The sequence below is a fragment of the Ptychodera flava genome (assembly GCF_041260155.1).
Source record: "Ptychodera flava strain L36383 chromosome 3 unlocalized genomic scaffold, AS_Pfla_20210202 Scaffold_26__1_contigs__length_13983176_pilon, whole genome shotgun sequence".
Taxonomy (NCBI): Eukaryota; Metazoa; Hemichordata; class Enteropneusta; family Ptychoderidae; genus Ptychodera; species Ptychodera flava.
The window spans coordinates 4,211,605-4,238,455 of record NW_027248280.1 but is presented as its reverse complement, the minus strand read 5'-3'; the positions used below and the strand labels follow the sequence as shown (position 1 = coordinate 4,238,455).

Genomic DNA, 26,851 nt, shown 5'->3' with positions numbered 1-26,851 from the left:
AGTGAACCGATTCAAGGTGTGCTCTTGCTGACATACCAAGGGCAAACCGTATAACTTTATTTTGGGAGGTTTGAAGTTTTTGTTTGCTTTTTAAAGTCAAGGCACTATACCAGTAAGAGCTTGCATAATCAACCAGATATGAACTGAATATGCTCACGTGATTTACAACAGGTTCATTAATAGTAGTGCGCTTCACAGAACAATGAGATATATGTTATCACTATATGTAGCAGGTTTTTCTCACATTCCTGGCCGCTGGGAGTGCGGGATCGACAGTGTGGGAAAAATCGATCCCACACTCTCAGAAACCGTCCCACACTCTGCAGTAAATATTACACGAGCTCTGATTGGATGATAAACAGTCTGTTTTGTTCCACGCGCAAAATGTTATCCAATGGCACGACGAGTAACACACAGACCAGAACTACAAAGTAAGCAGGTCAAAGTACAGTGGCAGACGACAGACTTGTCACAATTTTGGATAATGTTGTACGTGTCCAATGTGAATTTAACGCATTTTGTGGTCATGTGAGAAAAAGAATCTCACACACCAAGGACCTGGGATCTGATCCAGGTCCTTGGGGGTGTGAGATTCTATTAATCTCAACTTCGCATAGTACTCTCGGAGTTTAATCACTAATTACAAAACTTTATTTGATATGCAAATGAGCTGTTCATTAACTTGACACTGCTCAATGCTTTATGGGACAATTAGATATCCATCAGATCAACATTTGTAGCACGTTTTATTTAATTTAATGCTGTAATTTTAGAGTAATGTCACTAATTACAAAGTTCATTAAATATGCAAATAACCCTAAATTAACTTGACACTCTTCAATGATTCATAGCACAATTAAATATTTATCAAATCAATATCTGTAGCACGTTTCACAAAATTTTGGTGCTGAAATTTCAGAGTTATATACCTAATTACAAAGTTTATTAAATATGCAAATGAACCCTTAATTAACTTTACACTACTAAATGCTTTACAACACAGTTAGATATCTGTCGTATCAGTATGTGCAGCAGTTTTCATCACATTTGATGCAGTTATTTCGGAGTTAAATGACTAATTATAAGACTTCATGAAATATGCAAATGAGTTAATTTATTAACTTGACACTGCTCAATGCTTCTCAGTACAATTGGATATTTATCAGATCAACATCTGTAGCAAGTTTCATCAAATTTAACGCTGTAATTTTGGAGTAATATCACCAATTACAAAGTTCATTAAATATGCAAATGAACCCTTAATTAACTTCACACAACTAAATGCTCTACACCACAATTAGATATCTGTCGGATCAGTATCTGCAGCAGATTTCATCACATTTGGTGCAGTTATTTTGGAGGTATATCACTAATTACAAAACTTCATAAAATATGCAAATGACCTATTTGTTAACTTGACACTGCCAAATGCTTCTCAGTACAATTAGATATTTATCAAAACAATATCTGTACCCAATTTCACTGACTTAGGTGCCGTAATTTCAGAGTTATATACCTAATTACAAAGTTCATTAAATATTCAAATGAACCCTTAATTAATTTCACACTACTAAATGCTTTACACTGCAGTTAGATATCAGTCGGATCAGTATCTGCAGCAGATTCCATCACACTTGGTGAAGTTATATTGGAGTTATATGACTAATTACAACCTTCATAAAATATGCAAATGAGCTATTTATTAACTTGACACTGCCTAATGCTTCTAAGTATAATTAGATATATATCAGATCAATATTTATTGCAAGTATCATCAATTTTCGTGCAGGAATTTCAGAGTTATTTTACTAATAACAAAAGTTCATTTAATATGCAAATGAGAAGATAATTGACATGACACTCACAGTATCATCATAATGTTCTGAGATTGTCATCTGTGAAAAGTTTCATGAAATTTTGTGCAGTATTTCTTGATATATGTCTACACTGTCACTACCGTCTCCATAGAAAAACCATTGTACAGAAAAAAACGATATTGCATAACTCAATTAATATACAAGCCACACTAACCAAAATCTAATCAGTTCTTGCAAGTAGCATATGGTACCTGTCTACCAAATCTGACTTGAATCCGTTCAGGCGTTTTTGAGTTATCGTGTAAACGGACAGACAGACAGACAGACAGACATCGCTATGACATTAGCCAACGTGTTCACACACGTGAGCTAATAATCCATTGTATCAAACAGTTAGCCAACAGTTTTCTCGTATGAAAATCTAAAAACTTCTTATTAAGATATAAAAACTTGAGACAAGAGCATGTCTTTTCAATAACCTTAGATGCTACTGTTTCACCAGACAAGGATTGATCCAAGTCAGTACCAAGATATTGCACACACTTTTTCGCAGCGATGTTGACATCCCCACAGAGAACCTGCATTTCCGAACACAGTTTTAATTTTCGACTAGAACCAAACAGGATAGATTCTGTTTTACCGACATGAAGAGACAATTATTATCAATTAGCCATTCATTGAGATAACCCAATTCCTTACTAAGTTTTGTTTGAATATGTGGCTCGGTAAATGGAGGCATAGAAAGGATGCACTCTTTGGTATAAGGTGGCCTGACACCCCAATTAAAATTGTCGGTATTTTCTTCTCATATAACCATGCTTCTGCTTATAAAAAAAATATTAAAGGTCCATTCGACTCTATTTCTCGTTTGCTCTGCCACTGGCGATCCAGAGGGCTTACTTTAATTGGTAAAATCCAAATAGTTAAATCATTGATAATCTCAAAGTTTCTGTACATTTTCAACCTTATTACTATCAAGTTCTCAGATATCAAAATAATTAACAGTGTTATTCACAAATTTATTTGGAATGGCCCAGATAGGGTCAGTAGGGACTCATTAATAGGTGATATCAGAGAAGGGGGAATAGGTATGATAGACATTTTTGCACTGTACAAAGCTTTTAGAATTTCATGGATTAAGCGTTACATTTCAGAGACAAAATTACCGTGGAAACTTTTCTGGATTTTTATTTACAACCACTTGGTGGCAGTCTCATCTTCAGATGTAATTACAGTGTAAAATTTCTCCCTGTTCAATTACCAGGTTTTTTCAAAGAAATGCTGGAATTTTGGAGTGAGATAAACCCTTGTAATAACTTTGGTATTTCACAACAAATCATCTGGAACAACAAAGAAATCCGTATCAACAATCAGTCAATTTTTGATAAGTTTTTCTTCCACAAGGGTATAGTGTATATTGTAGACATCTTTAACCGTTATAATAATATAAAAACATGGATTGATTTATCAGATATGGGTTGTAATCTTAATCATCTTTTACAATGGCAAGGTATTTTACAGTCAATTCCATCGAAATGGAAGAAATGTAATGTTGAAGTAATTAGACCAGAATTACCTATCAGTGTAATAATCTGCAACAAAATTATGCCACTGACAAAATGTGCTCATAAGACCCTTAGAAAACTTTTCACAACATGTTTTGTTATTCCCCCAAAGAGTATTCTGTATTTTTCACAATTTTTAACTGTAGATAAAGATGAGTGGGGTCATATCTTTGCACTGTCATTTAAAGTTACAATGGAAACAAAATTACAAGAGTTCCAATGGAAGTTAAATCATAATATCCTCTATACAAACCGTATTTTGTTTCGTATGAATCCCCCCAGAGTTAACAGTAACTTGTGTACTTTTTGTCAAAAAGTTGACGAGACCATTCTTCATTTATTTGTAGAATGTGAATGTGTGCAAACTTTATGGAGAACCTTTTTGTTCCTATGGGGCTCTGCACTTGATGCACCTCCTACTCTATCGACCAAACAAATTCTCTTAGGAGATGCATCTTTTAACTCACTTTTGAATCACCTAATTCTTGTCACTAAGAAGACTATTTACGACTGCAAGGTAAAGAATAGGATCCCATCCTTTAATATTGTGAAAACAAATGTGCGAATCATGAAAAGAGTCGAAATGTATATTTCCAAAAGAAATAACTGTATTGAGAAAGCTTTACTGAAGTGGGAAATTTTGAAACATAATGTAAAGCATCTGTAACTTGGGAAAGTCTCTTCTCACTGTAATGCCATGGTTTAGTTTTTTGTCTCTAAACTGTACTTATTGCTCTGTAAATGTATCAGCGTCCTTTTTTTGATCGCTGTTTAAACTTATTTCTCCGAAATAAAATTATAAAATAAAAAAAAAAGTTTTGTTGAATATGTTCAACATCTCTGCCAGACACAAGAAGAGCTGAATCATCAGCATGTAAGAGCAGTTTGCATGACACTGCTGATTGCATATCGTTTACATACATTGAACCAGATATGAACTGAATATGCTCACGTGTTTTACAACAGGTTCATCAATAGTAGTACGCTTCACAGAACAATGAGATATATGTTATCACTATATGTAGCAGGTTTTTTCAACTTCGCACAGTACTCTCAGAGTTTAATCACTAATTACAAAACTTTATTTAATATGCAAATGAGCTGTTAATTAACTTGACACTGCTCAATGCTTTATGGGACAATTAGATATCCATCAGATCAACATTTGTAGCACGTTTTATTTAATTTAATGCTGTAATTTTAGAGTAATGTCACTAATTACAAAGTTCATTAAATATGCAAATAAACCCTAAATTAACTTGACACTGTTCAATGATTCATAGCACAATTAAATATTTATCAAATCAATATCTGTAGCACATTTCACAAAATTTTGGTGCCGAAATTTCAGAGTAGGATAGTTTATTAAATATTCAAATGAACCCTTAATTAATTTTACACTACTAAATGCTTTACAACACAGTTAGATATCTGTCGTATCAGTATGTGCAGCAGTTTTCATCACATTTGATGCAGTTATTTCGGAGTTATATGACTAATTATAAGACTTCATGAAATATGCAAATGAACTAATTATTAACTTGACACTGCTCAATGCTCTCAGTACAATTTGATATTTATCAGATCAACATCTGTAGAAAGTTTCATGAAATTTAACTCAGTAATTTTGGAGTAATATCACTAATTACAAAGTTCATTAAATATGCAAATGAACCCTTAATTAACTTCACACAACTAAATGCTCAACACCACAATTAGATATCTGTCGGATCAGTCTCTGCAGCAGATTTCATCACATTTGGTGCAGTTATTTTGGAGTTATATCACTAATTACAAAACTTCATAAAATATGCAAATTACCCATTTGTTAACTTGACACTGCCAAATGCTTCTCAGTACAATTAGACATTTATCAAATCAATATCTATACCTAATTTCACTGACTTGGGTGCCGTAATTTCAAAGTTATATACATAATTACAAAGTTCATTAAATATGCAAATGAACCCTTACTTAATTTCACACTACTAAATGCTTTACACTACAGTTAGATATCAGTCGGAATAGTATCTGCAGCAGATTTCATCACATTTGGTGATGTTATAACGGAGTTATATGACTAATTACAGACCTTCATAAAATATGCAAATGAGCTATTTATTAACTTGACACTGCCTAATGCTTCTAAGTATAATTAGATATATATCAGATCAATATTTGTTGCAAGTATCATCAAGTTTAATGCAGGAAATTCAGAGTTATCTCACTAATAACAAAAGTTCATTAAATATGCAAATGAGAAGATAATTGACATGACACTCACAGTATCATCATAATGTTCTTAGATTGTCATCTGTGAAAAGTTTCATGAAATTTTGTGCAGTATTTCTTGATATATGTCTACACTGTAATTACCATCTCCATAGGGAAACCATTGTACGGAAAAAAACGATATTGCATAACTTCATTAATATGCAAGCCACACTAACCAAAATCTAATCAGTTCTTGCAAGTAGTATATTGTACCTGTGTATCAAATCTGACTTGAATCCATTCAGGCGTTTTTGAGTTATCGTGTAAACAGACAGACAGACACACACACACACACACACACACTAACACACACACACACACACACACACACACGGACAGACAGACAGACATCGCTATGACAATAGCCCACGTGTTTACACACGTGAGCTAAAAAAGTAAAGGCCCCAGTATAGAGCCTTGCGGTACTCCACAATCAACTGAGTTATTATTAAAAAGAGTACCGTTCACGTTCACGGCCTGAGTTCTACCAGACAGATATGACTTGAACCACCGTACTGACTCTTTATTCATGCCACATGCATCAAGCTTTTCCAATAGTATTGCATGGTCAACCTTTTCCAACAGTATTGCATGGTCAACCTTTTCCAACAGTATTGCATGGTTATAACCTGCCTTCTCCTTGTTGAATAATATTGTTTCTTTACACCGACCTACTGAGTCTCTCTCTCTCTCTCTCTCTCTCTCTCTCTCCTCTCTCTCTCTCTCTCTCTCTCTCTCTCTCTCTCTCTCTCTCTCTCAGGCAAAGTTAAGAATGGATCGGGAAATAACCAGAAAAAAGAGATTTGAAAGAGTGGAAGAAGTCATAGGAGAGGTAAGGCAATGTGGAAATCAAATCAATTTTGAATTCATTTTGTTCACCGTGATGTTATAATAATTTCTTCCATGCTACATTGACAGAAACCAAGCAGAAGTTTAAAAGGAGTTGGAAGACACAGTATACCATTATCGTACACATCACCACTTTGTTCGTTTTGTTCCGTTGGTTCTGTTCGTTTCCTTAGTTTGTCATGTCCCAAATATGTGTTTGTCGATTCTTCATGTAGAATTTACAATTTCAAAACTGCACTAATTTGTAGACGTTGTATAAGTTCTCTACCAAGAATATAAAAAATTACTTTCACGTGCATAGATTGTTTATGATTTGTCCAATTTCTTCATTTGATCGTTTTCGACTGTGCTATGTTTCATTTGATAGATGTTAATATTTTAGTAACATTCGATGTCATCGATATAGCTCAGTGAAAGAACGTCGCTTTGAAAATAAAATCTGTTTATTACCAAAAGCATGCTTAGAAGTTTCTGTCCTTTCCCATTCAGCTTGGCCTTACGGAATGCGCCAGCACTAGGATCGGTGAAGCGGGCACTGCGAACGGGATATCGGGTGGCGAGAGAAAAAGACTATCTTTGGCAGCAGAGGTCAGTTTTTACAATCCTTTATCAGTATATCATTGATCAATCATGAAAACTATGACCTCGTGACCTTTGAACTGCTAGAAAATTTATATGGTTCTTTGAGAATTCAATATGTGTATCAGTAAGTTTAAACTTTTAACATATTTTAGCGATTTATCTTATTTTTTTGAACGTTGACATAATTTCCTTCTCGTGTTTTCGCACTTTCAAACTTTCATTGCAGGGATGGGGACAAACGTGGAGGGGTTTCACATGTCATGTGCATGCTTTAACCCTTTCAATGCCAGACACTTCCCTATCTGGCAATTTCGATATTGGCAAAAAACCATATTGACCCACGTAGCTTGTGATAACAGCTTCAGTCCATAAAATAATCATAGGATCTATAAACGTTACGGTGGTTTCAAAATATTCAGTTTTTGGTTAGTGGTCTTCAGATGCTCACTAATGTTAAAATGCACCATATGGAACATGCTGTGTTTCACTAGTTTTAACAGACTTGACATCATGGTGAAAAATTGAACTTGACAGGATAAGGGTTATATCCCTGTTCCCTACCTTACCTCTGTTGGCCAAATGGGACGTCGACGCAGCTGATGATACCCGAATGCAACTTACCCTAATCTTTCGGGCTAATGTGATGCTTTTGATGCTACCATGTGCTGCCACGACCTTGTCAGCCTACTTTGCCGTCATTGGTACTCGGATGTTACCCTAGCCTGTTGGCCTAATGCGACACCCTTGCTGGTACCCGGATGTTACCCTAACCTTGTTGGCCTAATGCGACAACATGCTGATACCCGGATGTTACTCAAACCTTGTTGGCCCTAAATGCGACACTATTGCTGGTACCCGGGAGCTACCCTAATCTTTTCAGCCTGATGAGATACACAGCTAATGCTACCCTGGTACACTTTATGCACCAAAACTACGTAGTGTTACATAAACCCAAACGATATTACTTTAAATAAAAAAGAACGAATAGAAATAACAGAGAATGGTCTCACTCTTTTTAATTTTTCATTACTCATCGCAAATTTAAAAAAAGCAGTGAAGTGAACACTTGTATACAGATGAAAATTTAAAATAATGCAAAATAATTGCACAAGCAGCAATATGAACAACCTTCGGGATTTTAGAAAAAATTAAATCGTGCAATACAACCAAATTTTCAAACATTTATTGATTTTTGTATCGTTAGATCTTAACCGACCCGCCCATATTGATTTGTGATGGTCCTACAACAGGACTTGATATATTTATGGCAGAAGTTGTCGCCAGCAAATTGAGCGATTTGTCGTCCAACGGACATACTGTGTATATGTACCATGCACCAGCCATCATCAACAATATTTCAAAAGATTGACAAGTAAGTAAAACGTAGTTACTGTCATTAACGTATTCAAGTTTCACTGCTTCTCTATAATCGCTTTTTTAAAAATATATTTTTTCTGTCTCAGATAGTATTGTTTGAACACATACTCTTTCGTATTATCTTTGTTTCTGTAGCATCTACCTTTGCTAGAGATCACATCACATTATCTCACAAGAGTAGCTACCCGTTATGACGAAGAACATGACGGCTAAAAATTTTTCGTTTATCGTCTTGGAACCGTTTAACTTTTCGGCTCCGCAAAAAACTCTTGAATCCGACGACGTTATACAAAGAAATACTTGAATTATATGTAATAAGTCGACAGAAACAACAAACTCGAATCAATTAAATACGACGCTTGGTAACTATAACGTTGAGGTAAATGGAGATAAAATGAGGGATGCATGTTAGAAGAAATTACGTAATTCCGCCTTCATATAGTACTGTGTAAATGTTTTGTGTTAGCGACAAAGTCTGTCTGCATGCATGCATGCATGCATGCATGCGTTTGTATGTATGTATGTATGTATGTATGTATGTATGTATGTATGTATGTATGTATGTATGTATGTATGTATGCATGTATGCATGCATGGTTGGTTGCTTGGTTGGTTCTATCTAATAAACAAGTTTACATTCCATTGAAATACCAAAACGCCAGGTAACTATCATTAAATCATCTTCACTGAGCAGTATACTGATGTTGTCTGAAGGGCGCTGTGCGTACATGGGTCCAAGAGACGAATTGGTAAATTACCTGCATGGTATTGGCTACGACTGTCCAGACAGCTATAACCCTGCTGATTATTTCATTGAACTATTATCAACCGACCTGGATGATCCAAATGCAGACACCATGCAGGTGAGCGTTTTGCATTTGACAAGGACGCAAGGGGCAGGTTGTCAATTTATAACAAAAATTGTGCACCAAAAATAGCTTATCACCTGAGAGAGAGAGAGAGAGAGAGAGAGAGAGAGAGAGAGAGAGAGAGAGAGAGAGAGAGAGAGAGAGAGAGAGAGAGAGAGAGAGAGAGAGAGAGAGAGAGAGAGAGAGAGAGAGAGAGATGGTAACAGTCTGTTTTCACTCGACACGTGTAAGGCGGGAAACAGACCATTAAAAATTTTAAGAAACCAATGGATCTGGTATAAAGGTCATGGATCGTTTATATTTATAAAAGATCCATTAGCTGTAACTTTGGTCATTTTTTAAGTTTGTTTGTTCCGTGTATCATCTGCAGTTCTGGTTTGAATCCCTGAACTATGGATGGAGAACTCCTAATATTTAGCTAATAAATATACTCTGTATAAGTATAATCTGTATTGTTATGTCTAAATTTGTATTCAGGTCCGGACTAGAATACATTTATCAACAATAACAATGGTAATTTCACATATACAGGCTGTGTTGGAAAGCAGGACACCGGGCATTGGTCATTTGATCGAATTATAGTAAAACTCTGTAGTTGATACATTGAAACAGAGTAGAGAAAAATTAGTCAAAAGGTACAGCTAATGTCCCTTTAAGTTGACCAAAGTGGTATTCTTGTCTTATATTGCAGTGATATTACACAAAATGTCCTCTCGTGAAATTTCACGATTTATTCCTAAATAAGTACGACTTACCTAAGTGCTCTCGAAAGAATTCTACAACAGCGTGACCATACTAACACTTTAATTGGGCTAATATTATAATTTCCATCAACCGCTAACATGCTTCGGGAGTTTTTTCATTCTTAACTGCTAGACAATATGCGATTGTTTCGATGGATCGAATTTTCACAACAAAGTTCAAGAAGTTCTTCACGACCGAACGTTGAATGGTAGAATACGAAGAAAGTCTAGCAAAGTAAGTATTTCATGAATCTCACTTGTTTCTTTAAGAATGGCGAGGTATGAGCTGGAGTCATCTGTTCAAAATATCCGAGTAATTCAAATTGATAGATATATCTTTAAGGCAGAATTTGTCTTTAAACCTTCCCTCAAAATCTCCTCTCGCATACGAACCGTCATCATTCTTAATCAGGAATCAAAGCAAGGGCGAAATATTAAACATGGGTTCGTTTGCCTGAGAGCAGGTGATAATTTGTCAGACGCAAGGAGGGCAAAGTGTCTTCAGCTGAGAGGGCACATAAACCCATGTATTCAGGCAATAATATTTTTTAATACATGCCTCTTCAAAGTTAACGCTACATGACATTCTCAAACAATTTTACCATCATCGTCCAGCATAAAACAGATTTTAACGAAAGTCAAAATAGCAGAGCGCAAGGATATTGTACATCTAGATTTAAGCGTCTACCTTGACGCCGAAAACGTCGAAGGGCTTCACCGGACGGGGTAACCATGGAAACCGGTCAGTACATTGTTCACTGCCTCGCTAACTCTCCGGATGTTCCCATTCAAATCCATACACTGATTTGCACTCACATCGAGGCATGTAAATATTGTGTTAGAGACTGATATTACTTCTGATTAAGCAATTTTGACTTTATAAGTGTCAATAATAGTGCGTGTCAAGGCTTTACAGAAAATTTTACATTTTCATTTTCGAAAAAGCAAATACGATGAAAACTTTGTTCAGCATACGAGCTTCAAAATGAATCCACACAGATAGCAGACAACAAAAATTCTACAGTCTGAACAAAGTGTACTCAAGGTAATGTGTTAAAGGTCACTAGGTACCTCTACAACCGATTTAAACACTAGCTGTATCCAATGTACGTTGGCGATTGATGAAAGTTAAAGCATGTTTGTCATAATGTACATCGTAAAATTCAAATGTTGCAGCAATGTTGACATGGTACATCCATCCATATATATAAAGCATAAAATACATTGTTTGTAAACAAGAAACTCGCACATACGCAGTTCCGTCGACTGCCTCCCTTTAATGAAGATCAGGCCAGTGTGCACAATGATCAGTCGACACATAGAATGTAATGCACTGATAAATGCTTGTATGTATTGCTTTTTGTGATATACTGTTATATCACGACACCTTAGAAGCCATTCTTTATTCTCTTCCTCACAGAAAACGCTAAAACGCAATTCAGAATCAAAGTAAGTCATAACATTACATTCCAACCCATAAATGCCAGGACTATGGTGTCGCTAAATTATTTTCACAGGCGTTTCAAGATTTGTCTTATTTTCACCGACACAGGAAACAAAAATATCCATTATGTCAATTGTATATATATATATATATATATATATATATATATATATATATATATATATATATATATATATATATATATATATATATATATAAGTATACAGATGTCCTTGTGGACAATTACAGTGTTCGGCGCGAAAAGCAGACCGTTATAAATAGTAACACAAATTTCTAAGTTTCATGCATCCTGCAATACTCAGAAGTGAAGGGATTCTTGGCTCTACACTCTCATTTATATTTTTGGGAGGTACAATTCTATTTATAGGTGATGTTGAATTTAATAAATGATATTTCATTTGATGGCAACAACATTTCGAAACCAACTCTGAGCGTTTGTTAAACAGCGTAGATTATGTGCAGCTTTTCTGATATAAAAAAGTACATCGCTTGCTTATGTTAGTAACTCGATGCATTGTCAGTAATTGACCATGGGACGTTAAATACCTGGATCTTGCCATTTAAAGACCAAAACATTTTGCCAAATCTGTGCTCTGAGTCGGTTTCAAAATGTCGCCACCGAAACAAATATAATTTATCAAATTTTAACCTTCTTCAAGGCCTTTTATCAGTATAATTCAAACTTTCCGAACGCTGTTCTGTAACTGTTTTAAAACTTGATATTATTAAATCGTGTCATCTGGACAGGTATAAAAACAGCTGGCGAACACAGTTCGTAGCCCTTCTCTGGAGGTGTGGAATATATGCATGGAGAGACAGGGAAACACTGAAAGCTCGATTGTGCATGGTTTCGGTAAGACTTTCAACTTTAAAGAATTAACAATATTAATAAAATAGTTGTAACTCAGGTATCGACTGCCGATGAAAATAATCTAGTTGCTTTCAACCGGATTTATTTAAGCAATAACCCCAGACGCAGGCGGGTATACACAAGATTTTGGTACAATTCGCAACATGTGGCACGAGCCCGAGATAGACAAGTGCCATATGGAGAGAATTGTACCAAAATCGAGTGTATACCTGCCTTTGGTATGGGTGATTAGCTATTATTTTATATCAACTTGTGTGTCTCTGTCGTCTTATCGGGTTGTTCTCGCCACTTTTAGCCCTAAATGCAGAAAACGGACGTGTGAGAGAGTGAACGTCGAAAAGTCAGCGCCCGAGACCGAGCACACGCACGCAGTATCCAACGACAACACAGAGACGACAAAGAGTTACAGTGCAAGTATGGGAAAGTGCCAAAGATACAGTCAGGCTCTTCTAAAACGGGGATTAAAAAATCTAAGCATGTGTTTACATATATAATAATCATTTTTATCTATCTATCTATCTATCTATCTATCTATCTATCTATCTACCGTTTCAGCACTGCTAAAATGAATAGTTCAGCATCGGTGGAATGAGCCTTCGTCCAATCAGAATTACGCATGGTAGCATGATACAAATGATTCATTTTATGGTCATCATTTTCTATAAATACCCACAAGCCCAAACTTTGGCGAATTAAAAACAAGAACAAGATGATCCTAAAACACACAGCGTATTAGATAAGCATTGCAAACATATGCATATATATGGCGTGGCGTGTGCGATATTTAAGTGTTCTAGAAGTGTAACAGATCTTCTCAAATTTCCCGCTTTTCAGTCCTTGTCTCTGGTTTTTGGTTTGGCCTACTCTCAAATTCCATACTCGCAGAGTGGCGTACGGAGTATCCAAGGAATGTTGGCTTTGATGATCTACCTCGTTGGCACGAACTCCCTATTTCAAACAATACGGGTGGGTAACTGTATAGTATTCAGCATCTTGATGTTATTTTGATGGATATCGATGACCTGAGCTGAAATATTGTGGTCCACAAATGCTTAATGATGGGCCTCTAAAGCGCTTGCCCTCCTCATTAATGAGTCTCTTCAACTCCTTTGCGATACTGATAACGAGAAATAGGTGAACGCACAGTTAACTTGAAAAACTGCAACATTGCCACATTATCTTGAACAACCAAAACCTACAAGAGGGAAGGGCACGCATTCAAAGCGATATGCATCGAAGCATGGCGTATTTGTGCAGACATGCCCGTGAAATTTGCTGTGCTTTTTGTAAGGGTCATGTCTGTTGTTAAAAATATTCACGTACAAGTAGGGACAGACGCTTGTTACAACCGATAACGTAGTAACGACCGATAACGTAGTAATTCTTTTCTAACTTATAACGTATCAACAAATTTACCGATAACTTATCAAATCCACTGATAATATATAGGATTTAGTGATTCATGGAATAGGTTCATAGGGATAGATCTATCCTCGATCGATCGATCAATCTATTGGTCAATCGATAGATCGACCGACTGATCGATCGATTCACTGATCTATCAGTCGATCTATATTTCCATCGATTGAATGGTTGAATGAATTGATCGATTGCTCGACTAATAGCACGATATATATATGTATATATATATATTTTGTGTACACACACACACACACACACACATATATGTATATATATATATCGATGGATAGATAGATCGATCAACGGATAGATAAATAGAGAAATAGTGTATCAAATCAACCCATAATGTGAGAACAATAACGTATTAAATCTACCAATTATGTTTCAAATCAACCAATAACCTAGCTAAGTCAATGAGTAAAGATTCCGATCAACTGACAATGCATCAAGTCAGCAAATAAATTATCAATCGACCTATAAAGTATTAGTAAATAGAAACTAACTGAATATTAATGAGTGTTTTATCTTTCGTTTTTTTCTCAAAATCGATCGGCCACACCTTAAGAGTTACATATACTTTGAGTATACTGTTTTGGTGTTATTACTCAGACATCACGAATCGAATTTCATCAATGGGAAATGCGAACTAATATAAGCATTCCTGCAAGATGAATTAAAGATACAACTGACATGTGAGTGTATTTATCGACACACTTTCTAAGTTGATAGGACTTGGAAAAAAGTTTTCAACATGACCCATTATAAGATTTCGTCACTTACAACGTCAGTATATCAAAATGGCAATTAGTCTTACAATCTAACTCTTATTCTGGGACTGAATTACAGGTAACTCTGGACTCATTGCTCAATTGAATCCTTATAATCAAAATTCATTAATTAAGCAACAGATTTTGTAGACAACATATTACTTTTTCTTTCCTTTTTATCCTTTCTGTCGTGATTCACGTCGTCACATCTTATTTGAAGTAGGATTACGAAGACATCGCAAAATTTTTGAGTAGTCGTACAGAATACAGTACTGATAAAAAAAACCGCTTAGGCCAAGAAAATAAAACAGTTTGTTTCTCATCCTTGCGCGCATCAATTGAGAGCCACCGCGACAACCCTTTTTCTGCTCATAAAGGGATAAAATGAAAAAAACACCAAAAATACTCGAGGATATTGCATAACACAGTGTTGTATAAAACAGAACTGTAAACAAAATAAGTGACACTAACATTCAATTCAGAACTGTATACACATGTCACTGTTTCATTAAGCTGACAGAACTGCATTGCTGCAGTAAAAGTCAAACCGCAGAACTGTTGCTATACAAAAACACTGAAGCAAAAATGCTGTGCATTTATCTCTTCGTGCATTCCTTTGTCGTTTTCATGTTATTTGCGCGTTCTTGTAGGTTGAATAATAAAAAAATAGAAGAAAAAACCTGCATCACCACATCATTTTTGCATAAGTCTTGCATGAGAAACAAACTTTTTATTTTTCTTGGCCTTACAAGATTTCATTCATACATTTATATTAGGTTCATTGATATGCTTACCTTTTTCAAATACACCATATGGAAAGTTTCAATAACATGACAAATCGTCAATTTTACGAATAAATCATAAATATTCTTTGGTTAATCACTGATACGCAGTTACTTCTATGGGTGACGTATCCAATATGTGTGCGAAATTTGCGATGTTGGCTGTCGGTGATTGCGGTATTGCAATTGGTCTGCCAGAGTCAAAAAACATTCCAAAAGGAAAACAGGTCTTCGGTTTTGGAGCTGGTCAGATTACTTTGTTAAAAATGTTTTCTGATAATCACATTTTTATGCAAAGCAAAGTATTCCCATGACTTGCCTGTATAACTTTTGTTGCAGCACGAACGACTAACTTGATCTAAATGTTGCTACACTACTGGAATGGGTTTGGAAAGTTGTTTCTAATCTTGCTATTACAACCATACTGTCTGATTTGTAGCCGATACATACACATAATAGTTTTCTTTCTCGGTAGGGTTCTCTGTGTAAACCAACAGCCGCTCATTCCCCTGCCTTTGTTTCATCAGTACTTATACTATCTCTTTGAATTTTACCCAACTGGAATTTAACTGTATAGCTACTATAAACAAGACTAGAAACAACTTCCCAAACCTATTCCAGTAGTTTAACAACATTTAGATCAACTCAGTCGTTCGTACTACCATGAGTCGAAACACGATTGATTTGCTGCAGAAATTTGTAACAATTTACGCTAAACGGAAAAAATAAATAGAAGAAAAGAAAATTGAGTACGAGAAAATGTGATAACAAATCGATCTATAAATCTATCTATCTATATATCTATTGACCAATTTATCGAATCGATTGATCGATCTATCGATTAATTGATCTATCTTTCTATCAAATTGATAGATCCTTCGTTCTATCGATCGACCTGCCCATATATTTATCGACCGCCCGACAATCTATCAAAAATTGATAGATAGATAGATAGATAGATCGATCGATCCATCGATTGAGTGATCGATTGAGTGATCGATTTATTGATCGACCTATCTATCTATCTATCTGTCTATCTATCTATCTATCTATCTATCTATCTATCTATCTATCTAATATCTATCTATCTAATATCTATCTATCTATCTATCTATAAATCGATCGATCTTTCGCTCCCAATGAATCGCTTAATCAGATATTATCAGTTCATTGATACATCATTGGTTGTTTTTGTTGAATTTTCTACGTTATAAGTTGATTTAATCCGTTATTTGTTCACTGATACGTTATTGGTAAATTTGTAGATACGTTATCGGTTAGGAAAACTTACTACGTTATCGGTAAATATTTACTACGTTATCGATTAGAAAAAATTACCATGTTATCGGTTCGTTACTACGTTATCGGTTGATTTGCTACGTTATCGATAATTTTTTACAACGTTATCGGGTTTCATACGTTATCGGTTAGATACTACGTTATTGGTTTAACAACGCTTGCCAGAGCTAATGCATTTTCGTCTATAGCGTATCTCTTTATATTTCCCTGACTTTGTTTGTATCAATAGTATCCTATCGTGTAAATTGTTACCATTTTACAATTATTCTCAGCTAATTTTGGCAGTTTCTTCCTGATTATATTATTAATTACAATGTACCCCATATTTGAAAAAATATTGGACACAACACTTAATATGTACAGTAATTCATATCTTTTGTTTCAGAGTGTACAACCAGAAGCAATCCTATTCTTTCGTGAACATTTTAATGGGATGTACAGAACAGATGCTTATATTATGGCGAAATGTCTAATTGACGTAAGTATATTATGGATTTCCCCTTCAGAACCTTTAATGAGAGCGTTAGTTTAGAATTTCACAATTATATCCATTGATTGTCAATGACGTCATATCACCAGTTTTGTTTTCGGGCAGTTTTGTTGGCTAACGATTTTGTCGTTTTCTGAACCACAGGAAACAATATTAGGTTATGCGCTAAATATAGTGAAGTAAGGACGGTGGTTCCATGCGGCAATGTTTGTGCTAGCCGGAATACACCATGCATGAATATCTCCTCAATTCACGGCCGTACAAGTATTTTGTGAATTACATTGTACAATGTAAATATTTGTCTCCGAACATTGACTGCTGACTATGAAAGCCCGTAAGGGACATTATGATAAAGCAAAAAAAACACAACAACTTTATCTCGTCATTCCGTGCGCACGAGATAAATTACATTTGTTTGCTTTACAAAATGTCCTTTACGGGCTTTCATAGCCGACGCATTTCACTTGTACTTTCAAGAAGTAGAGTATTTCACCAAGTCACCGCACAGAACAACTAAACCTAACAGCAACAACTGACAAATGTCGCAAAATAGTTTTATGCCCATCTCGACAAAAAACACTTGCATTTCGTTGTTGCAGATTCCAGTATCCTTTACAGTAGTAATTTTGGCCGGATCAGTCTCATATTGGATGACAGGTAAAATGTGAAACATAAACACATCACCTCTCTGATGAATGCCACAGCGATCACGAGAGGGGGTCAGACAGATAGAGAGACGGACAGGCAGACAGACATAGACGGGCAAAGAGACAGACAGACATAGACAGGTAGAGAGGAAGAGTGACAGTCACTATGTAAATCTATGCACACGATCATACAAATTTCAAATTCTGGTCTCTGACTGTCTGTCTGCCTGTCTGTCTCTCTCTTTCTGTCTGTCTCTCCCCCTCCCCCTCTCTCTTCCCAATTAGGCCGAAGCACTGTACTCCCTGTTCAGAAAAATAACTTTCGGTGTAGTTCCGACAATTATTTATAAAACCTCTCATTGTGGTTATCCTCAATAAGTAGACTTTGTAACATTTTTTGTTACTCGGCATGGGATCCTCATCTGAAGCTTTGCTTCAGTAGTCAGAACAACAAACGCTGCATTATTACGGCAATGCTGAAAAATGTGAAAATTAAAGCGTCTAACTTTTCGGTGTACTTTGGAAGATTTCATGCAAATTTCTTAAACTGATTCATTGATATTTACACGCGTTTATCTTTATGCTTTATCTTCTCCAAGGTTTAAATCCCGAGATTGAAAGATTCTTTACATACCTGTTGTTGCTGTTCATTGTCGCACTTGCCGGCTCTGCACTAGGTAAGATCATTCCGTGAATACACCTGTCAGATATCTGTCATCCAAGACTTGGAATCGGCCAATACATATCAGTGTAGGGTTTTAGTAAAGTGTTTGGTTCATTTGAATTCACAGTGTCAGTAAGTGCATCGTCAATTTGACCTTAAAAATTTTTGAATGTGGTTGACTTTCGAACCATGATTGATTTTCGAACCATAAACCTTTAAAGTAATATGCGCCTCGAAAGTAAAACACTTGAACTTTCGCCCAAATTATCAAAGGAATATCTCAACATTCCCTTTCAAAATCAAGAATAAAAATCAAGGGTCACGGTGCAACTTTGGGAATGCGGAAACAAAAATTCCAAGATATGCCTAAACTTGAAATTCAAAATGGCCCTGTGCTACCTCTATGGGAAAAAAATTAAACTTTCCATTTGCAAACAACTAAGACGGTGAAAATTTTTCTTTCGCAAAGGGCTTCGAAATGAACCCCCATATTTGGTAGATCAGAAAAGAAATAAAAAAAATTGAGAGGCCGAATATCTGTCGCCGAGGCGCGTTCTACCTTGATCCGATGTTTTCAATCACTCGTCTATATTGTTTACATTATTCTATACTTGGCGTCCGTCCGTTTTTTAATTCAAATTCTCTGAACATTTACATCTTACTCAATCGCTAAATATATACGACTTTGTGCTTATACCTTACATTATCTTCATTACTGTCTTTGAATTGCAGGTTTTGCAATATCCACGGCTTGTACATCGTATGGCGTCGCTATGGTCGTTGCTATGTGCATTTTTATGCCACTAAATATATTCGAAGGATTTTATATAAACGTAGCGTATGTATATCAATGGACTTGTTTCATAAAGTAGTTATATATATATATATATATATATATATATATATATATATATATATATATATATATATATATATATATGTGCCCAGTATTCCGAACGTATGACATCATCGAAGACCAGGGTTTGTCCAAACACAGCGGTAGTATCATTCCGAGCCAGTAGGCGAATCACCGATGACGTCACACGAAAGGGAAATACTTGGCGATCGCATACACAGACCTACTTTATTTTATATGAATTAAAAATTTGATTTTCCCGTACCATCTAATTTTAACCTTTTTATTGTGTCAGCCTATCCAGGTCACGTACATGTGCGCGCTCCATGTAAGACGTCAGCCACTCTTTCTCTGTCAGATACACCATTTTCTGTGAAGTACAAGCGATAATGTCAAAAAAACGACCCGAAATTTGTCTACACCTTGTTGTAGAAAGCCATGACCAAACATTTATCTCAAATACAGTACAATCCCTGTGTATCTGCGTTGGTTTGAGTTCTTATCATACCCAAGATATGGTTACGAGGCTATATCTATCAATCAGTGGCATGGATACGGAAAGCTTGGTAAGACTACATCTGTTACATTGATGTATGGAAGGCAACATTTTTAAACGAGAATTATAATAATATAAACTTAGCCATCAACAGCCAGATGGACAATTGGGGAAGTTTAGGATTCACGGTATAATGTGCCCTAGCCAAACGTTGATAAAAACTTTTCAGTAAGTCGATCTGTTTTTTTTTTATATTGAATGCCTTAAACCGTAGCAAAATATTCGTGCGAAATACAGTTGTCGTACAGAGATTCGCGCCACTCATCCTATCTTTCAGCGTTTCATCGTCATGATTTGGCCCAACCCTATTGTTTAAAATGGTAAAGTTGTCTTCTATAGTGGGAAGCGCGGTTGAATATATTTATGAAGTATTACAAGATAGATACTCAAACCAGTATGCTACCAATCAAAAAATGGGGTAAATCGGTTATACTTTTAGAAAAATACACCAACAAACTCAATTCATAGATTTGATTTGTTTAATACCTGGAGTAATGCGTCGATTTTCCCTACGTTCCCAGTACACTGGGAGTGTGAGAGCGTCACTATGGGATCGGTGTGTTCTAAAACTCTGTATTGTCGAGCAAGCGAAATCTAATAAGAGGTTTTAAACGGCAAGCGAGGATATTTAGTTGCAAATCTTAGAGTTCTAGGATAAAATTAGCATATTTGGAGATAATCACCGCGCGAAGCGAGTTTATTATCGAGTTCTGGTCCGCATTTAAATTTAAATATAAACAATAACTGCATTCTACACCTATAGACGCAGTGCAAACGAGGCACACATATGTTTGACCGTTTTTCTTTGACAGTAGAACAAGAACTTCAAGTTAATGTACTGAGAAAAAACTGCAAAGAAAATTACAGAAAGTTAAGGCTACATTTTAATCTTATTTTTTCCCAGTGTGTGACTTGGATTTAAATAAAACTCAGAATATTTGCCTGCCGGACGGTGATGCTATTTTGGAAATGTACAGTTTTTATCCAGTGAGTATCTCAACAGTTTGAAATTTTGTGTCTATCTATCTATCTATCTATCTATCTATCTATCTATCTATCTATCTATCTATCTATCTATCTATCTATCTATCTATCTATCTATCTATCTATCTGTCTGTCTGTCTGTCTGTCTGTCTGTCTGTCTGTCTGTCTACCTATCTACCTACCTACCTACTTACCTACCTATGTATGTATGTATGTATGTATGTATGTATGTATGTATGTATGTATGTATGTATGTATGTATGTATGTATGTATGTCTCTATCTATCTATCTATCTATCTATCTATCAATCTTTAATCTTAATTTTGACTCTGCAATCGTCGACATTCGATTACAACCAGCCTACTAGTGTTCGGAAACTCTATGAAACAAAGTTGTAATTGTAACATCTCTCTCTCTGTCTCTCTGTCTCTCTGTCTCTCTGTCTCTGTCTCTGTCTCTGTCTCTCTCTCTCTCTCCCTCTATATATATATATATATATATATATTATCACATGAACTGGCCCGAATTCCCACCTGTGTGACGTAGAACAGGACGGATAAGAAATCCGAATTACCCCAGTTGTTGTACGTCATCAACCGGAACTTTTTCTTTCATGGTACCGTTGTCATACGTCGCGATACGAACAGATTTGTTGTGATCGATGCCGTGCTAGCTCACACGTTATTTTCACAAAAAGGTGACCCGATAAATCCAGACATGGAAACATAGAAGGCATATTTGTCCAACGAAATTTCAAGTCGTTAAAACAATAGCTTTTCCCGAGAATCGAATGGAGATACCGACGATCGTTATTTTAATGGCCCAGTAACGTCTCGGCTCCAGTCGAGTCGTGTGGACGTCGTACCTTGCGATCCCGGTTGGCGATAAAACCGAAACCTACACCTCAAACTGAATAAATGAGTATAGTATAATCTACGGGAAAGCGACATAGGAGGCACAAGCCTAAAGTCATTCGACTAACAACGATCAATTTCCTTAATCACACAAAAACTCCGTAAAGTCTCGCTCGGAATCAAACTTGCAGCGCGGTATAATGCTGTAGCGACGACATAAGCTGTCGAGCTGTGTGCAGCGCTGTGGAATCCCATGTACTTCCTGTACTTCGAAAGTTGACTCAGACAACACTCAAAACAGAGTTTCCGTCAACAAAATTAGGATGTATCCATGGACGAGATATGTGTCAATGCAAACATCAAAGTTCGTAAGACGAAAACATTGATGACCGAGATCGGGATTGACGAGTTGACACCGGCACGGCAGAGACCGGTGACGGCAACGTTGTGGGCACCTACATGCAATGAGTGTGTCATCGAACGGAATCTTTCGCGCTCGCAAAGGTCGTAAACTTGTGTGATATTTTGAAAGCCACGGCATCTCTGGGAATGAGAATTACTGTTTCGATCGTGTCGTCTCATTTACTTCATAAATATAATTGTAAATATAAAGTAACTCTGAATACTATGGTTATCCGTCGCTAGCACGGTGAAAGCTATGTCCGCCGCTGGCCAACTTGTCTTGGCATCGATACAGCGCGAGACAATGATTGACACGTTCACGTGACCGAATCCGTACGTCTGGTTGGTGGAGATACCCTGTAATGTAGCAAATTTCAGCTTGATGGGATTTATGAATGAAAGTATCTCCTGGGTGACGGGCCGCTTTACTCTTTAAATGAAAGTAATCCGCGTAAGTAAAACACAAATCGCGACGAAATTCATGCAATTTGTTACGATAATTTTGATCCATCTACGTCAAAAGAAAAATAAGAAGACTGTTCATGTGATAAATATATAATCCCATGGTATTTTTCTCTGTTTGACGTCATCGTATACTCGTGTTTTTCGCGGAGCCGCACAACTTCTCGCCTTCGGCTCGAAGTTGTACGGCTCCGCGAAAAACACTCGTATACGATGACGTCAAACAGAGAAAAATACCATGGGATTATATATAATAATATATATATATATAATATATATATATATATATATATATATATATATATATATATATATATATATATATATATATATATATATATATTATTTACACATCCTATCTTTCTTATATAATTATTTTTGTGTGTCTGTGCGTGTTCCTGTCCGTGTTTCTATCGACATGCATGTGCTTTAGGAAGGACCAAACTTAGTTTAATGGTAACAACATTTTATGTAGCCACTGGAAACCCTTCGTGATAAACTGTACATTTAGATGCATAAATTATTTCCATGTTGCAGGAACACTTTTCCATGGATGTGACAATGTTGGTGATACTAGCCATCGTATATCAGCTGACGGCGTTTTTACTGTTGCTTGCTAGAACGTATCTGAAAGTAGGTCATCGTGCAGGCGGATAAAAAAGAGCGACATTTCCCGCTTTAGATGCAATAGACGAAAGTATGACGCAGGAATTAACTTTGAATTGTAAGAAGTTACTATAGCCTGCAATGCCACAGAAAACAGCTGTCCTAAATTTTAGCCAATGGAGCGTATAGACAAGGAAAGACAACATGTCGAGATATTAGTCTCATCATTTGAAAATATGGCGCAAATTTACGATGTGAAACGATTAATCTTATGAATAATTTTTACATAACATGAACATTGTAAAGAGTAGAACTTGTCGTAGGTTTTTCTTAAGGTAGAATAAGCCTCTTGGAAAGTCGTTCGGACTTTTAAATTTTTATAATCCTTTTCTGATATACCACTTGTGGGGGATTATTCTAAAGCTCTTTTCGGCTGGTGCAAGAAAACTTCACCGTCTTAGTTTTTTTGAAAATCGAAAATTTGCGAAGAGATGGGAGCCATTTTGGATTTCAGTTATCGATAAATATTAGGAAATTTGTTTCTCCAGTTTCAGACTTTGCACGATGACGCCTAATTTGTAGTCATGATTTGGTAAAAGAATGGTTGAAAGTTTCATTGAGGAAAGTTTGAGCAAAAAAATTATGTCTTTCACTTTCGAGGCGCATATTGCCTCAATGGGAGTTTATTTATCTTTGTATTATTTCTTTCAAGATTACTTTAAGATGTATACGTTATTAAAGTTTACTTTTGACGTTTGTGACTTTTTGAAGGCACATATATCTCATGTTTATGTTGAATATCTTGATTCTCTGTACTCTTGATCGGTTCGGACACACACTGAAATCAGCGAATGTCAGTATGCAGTCATTTTATTAAGTATTTACATATTATTTATAAGTTCCTTTTAATAACGCATCCACGGTTAAGGCCTTAGTATAGGAATGCGCCATAAACCCGCCATTTTGACTCTGATATCAACATAATACAGACAAACCTCTTGAATTGTTGAGCCAATGATTTTGTTGTTGTTTTTTTTTGCATTGTGAAGAAGGGATATCAAGAAGCCCCCTGACAGTTTAAATATTTAAAATATGATTGTCACAAAAAATAAAACAAAAAACCCTGGCTTTGTAATTCAACTTTGTCGAATGATTCTGTCAACATCAAACGCATATTTTTGCACTTTGCATAAAATGTGTCTTGATATAACATGTATAGAAGAGATGTATGCAGTGTATACAATGTTACGGCCCTGATACGGGTATTGCGCCGGTCTTAGGTCGTAAGGCTGAATGGTCCGAATCGGGCGTTGGCCTTGTTTATAAGGGGAACATTCGATCAGTAACGCGGGTCGCAACAAAATGAAGGTAGTTATTAAATACCTCTTGTATTCAATTACTTAATGTAACCAAACGTTGACCAGCAACCACCGCTGAAAGCGACGATATTGTATGAAAGAGTCACATGACATCTATTGACATCTAATAATAATCTTCAGGGACCTGATACAGGTTTTGCGCACTTCGGTCGTACGGCGGAAGGGCCCGAACCGCGCTCTGGCCTTGTTTATAAATGGAAAATTCTATTAGCAACGCGGGTAGTAACACAATGTAGGTACATAAAAACTACACGCGATTGCCAATATTGGGCAAAGTGTGCCGCAAATTATAACTCAAATGCGAGGGCAGTGATAATGGGAAAAATACAAATGACTCTGGAACCATATGCAAATTCAAATGTTGGCATTTTGCCCTACATTTGACCGCGTACGTTCAACGGTCGAACGGTCGCGTCACCATACAAACCGATTGTTTCGGGCGCACAATTTGTGAGCAGCTCAATTTTCATCGATAGCACGGAATAGCTCGCGAACATAAATCCAATCACGCAAGCAATTCCATTGAATGCGTACTAATAATGGCAGTACAACTACAGGAGGTTCGTTGTTAAGATAGCGTTGTTATGGTAACAGCTACATGGTGTGCGCAGTTGTGATATTTCTCGTCAAAATATATACCTACGTCAGGATGGGAAGAGACTTCAGTCATGGTACTATGCGACATTATAAGCCACAGCTCGGTAATGAAACGTGCATAGTCATACGCGGGTGATCAGGCAAGCGTCTAGCATGAATATGCAAACGCCTTGGCAGGTACGAATCTCCTTAAGAATCACTAGGTCATAATAGTAGGAGGTCCTTGGTGAGGTTGGCCTTATTTGTGAATGAATACATCATAACCTCGACCCAGTGATATGAGTTATTGTACTATAGCCTAGTTTGCGCCCAATATTACTTAATTTTGCCCAGTGGCAGTTGGGACTGGGAGGAAATTTAAGTTTAGAAAATATTAAACCTGAACTGAAGCCTTCAAAACACGGGTTTGAATAACGATGCTGCATTAGATGACGTTTTGGCTCTTTCAATAACGCCTCCTGCCTAAATCATAACGTAACACACACTTTAGACAATCGGCTTGATGTTTACAATTCAAACTATCGTCCGATGGTTCAACATGGACACACGGGAGAAAGTCATTCATAGGACACCAGGTCATTGCGCCGGGGTAGCTCAGTCTGTGGCCTGGTTGACGACACACCAGAAATAAATGTTGTTTCCCAACTTATTATCATAAATTTGATTTTGTCTGAACTTTGAGTTTTGTGCCGTCAGATGAAATGTCCCTTCTATATACATTTGATTCCAATGTGAAAAGTCAGCGAGTTGTTCGTCCGCTGATTTTACTGCGCAACTGCCTGCAAATATATTTTTATATTTACTTTTTGTTTAGAGAACGTGCTTGACCAAAAACCCACAAAACATACTCTATAAAAATCTGCACATACTTTACACAATCGAACACAAGTAACAAAGAATACTAAACACAGGCTAGAAGTATTGCGCTAAAAGTTGCTGTGTCGAATTACATCAAAGGATGGAAACTGCTTCAATCAGGTTATTCGTAACTTTCAATCAAACGTAAATAGAAATTAGAACGGGACATCCGTACTTTGAATGTCATGATCAATGACCGACAAAGGTTTCTGATATACTCGACAAGTGTCTAATACCAAACAATATTCTAAAAGCGTTATTGTGTGAAACTCTGACATCATTGATACATTTCTCGGTGTATGTACTCCAAAGATGGGAACAGTACACAGCAGAATAATTTGCCTTAAAAAGGCATATTTTAACTGAACAAAAAAGGTTATACAAAACTCGAATCAAAGAGTTGGCATTGGTATCCAAACTTCTCATTTGAACGTTTTTTAAAATGATACAGTACACTACAGAAATTAAAGCTATTGAAACGTCGATTATAACGGTTCAAAATTTTCACAAGTTACTCACTCAGCGTGATTAATAAGCCTGGAGAGGTTAAACTTCTTCTCAATATTTCGTCAAGGAAACTGTAAACACTGTCTGTCATATTAAAGAAGAAAGACAGGCCTCAGTACAAGCTTTGAGACTAGATAAGTAAATTTTCTAAAAAATACCAATATTTTAAACTGAAAATGGTCTCTACCCCATTATTATCTCCTGTGGGCGGGGAATTCAAAGTTTAAATTTCCATATAAACGACAAAAAGCCAAACCTTCTCAACAGGCTTCAAAATGAGCCTACAGAAATTAGCAGTCCTGCGAA

The 26,851-nt window shown here is 36.3% G+C and overlaps 1 protein-coding gene across 1 annotated transcript in view; it reads left to right on the top strand.

Annotated features, from left to right (window-relative positions):
• Positions 1-24,337, top strand: part of LOC139126063 (protein white-like) — a 29,415-nt gene extending 5,078 nt beyond the window's left edge. Inside the window, exons 4-18 of the mRNA XM_070692122.1 lie at positions 6,417-6,488; positions 6,995-7,093; positions 8,292-8,459; positions 9,159-9,327; positions 10,210-10,311; positions 11,497-11,525; positions 12,289-12,394; positions 13,247-13,378; positions 17,068-17,160; positions 17,772-17,829; positions 18,419-18,496; positions 19,216-19,321; positions 19,805-19,905; positions 20,800-20,882; positions 23,136-24,337. Coding sequence (XP_070548223.1) covers positions 8,419-8,459; positions 9,159-9,327; positions 10,210-10,311; positions 11,497-11,525; positions 12,289-12,394; positions 13,247-13,378; positions 17,068-17,160; positions 17,772-17,829; positions 18,419-18,496; positions 19,216-19,321; positions 19,805-19,905; positions 20,800-20,882; positions 23,136-23,255 — 1,218 coding nt within the window. The 5' untranslated portion in view covers positions 6,417-6,488; positions 6,995-7,093; positions 8,292-8,418 and the 3' untranslated portion in view covers positions 23,256-24,337. The remainder of the gene's footprint in view (positions 1-6,416; positions 6,489-6,994; positions 7,094-8,291; positions 8,460-9,158; positions 9,328-10,209; positions 10,312-11,496; positions 11,526-12,288; positions 12,395-13,246; positions 13,379-17,067; positions 17,161-17,771; positions 17,830-18,418; positions 18,497-19,215; positions 19,322-19,804; positions 19,906-20,799; positions 20,883-23,135) is intronic.
• The last annotated feature ends 2,514 nt before the right edge of the window (positions 24,338-26,851 follow it).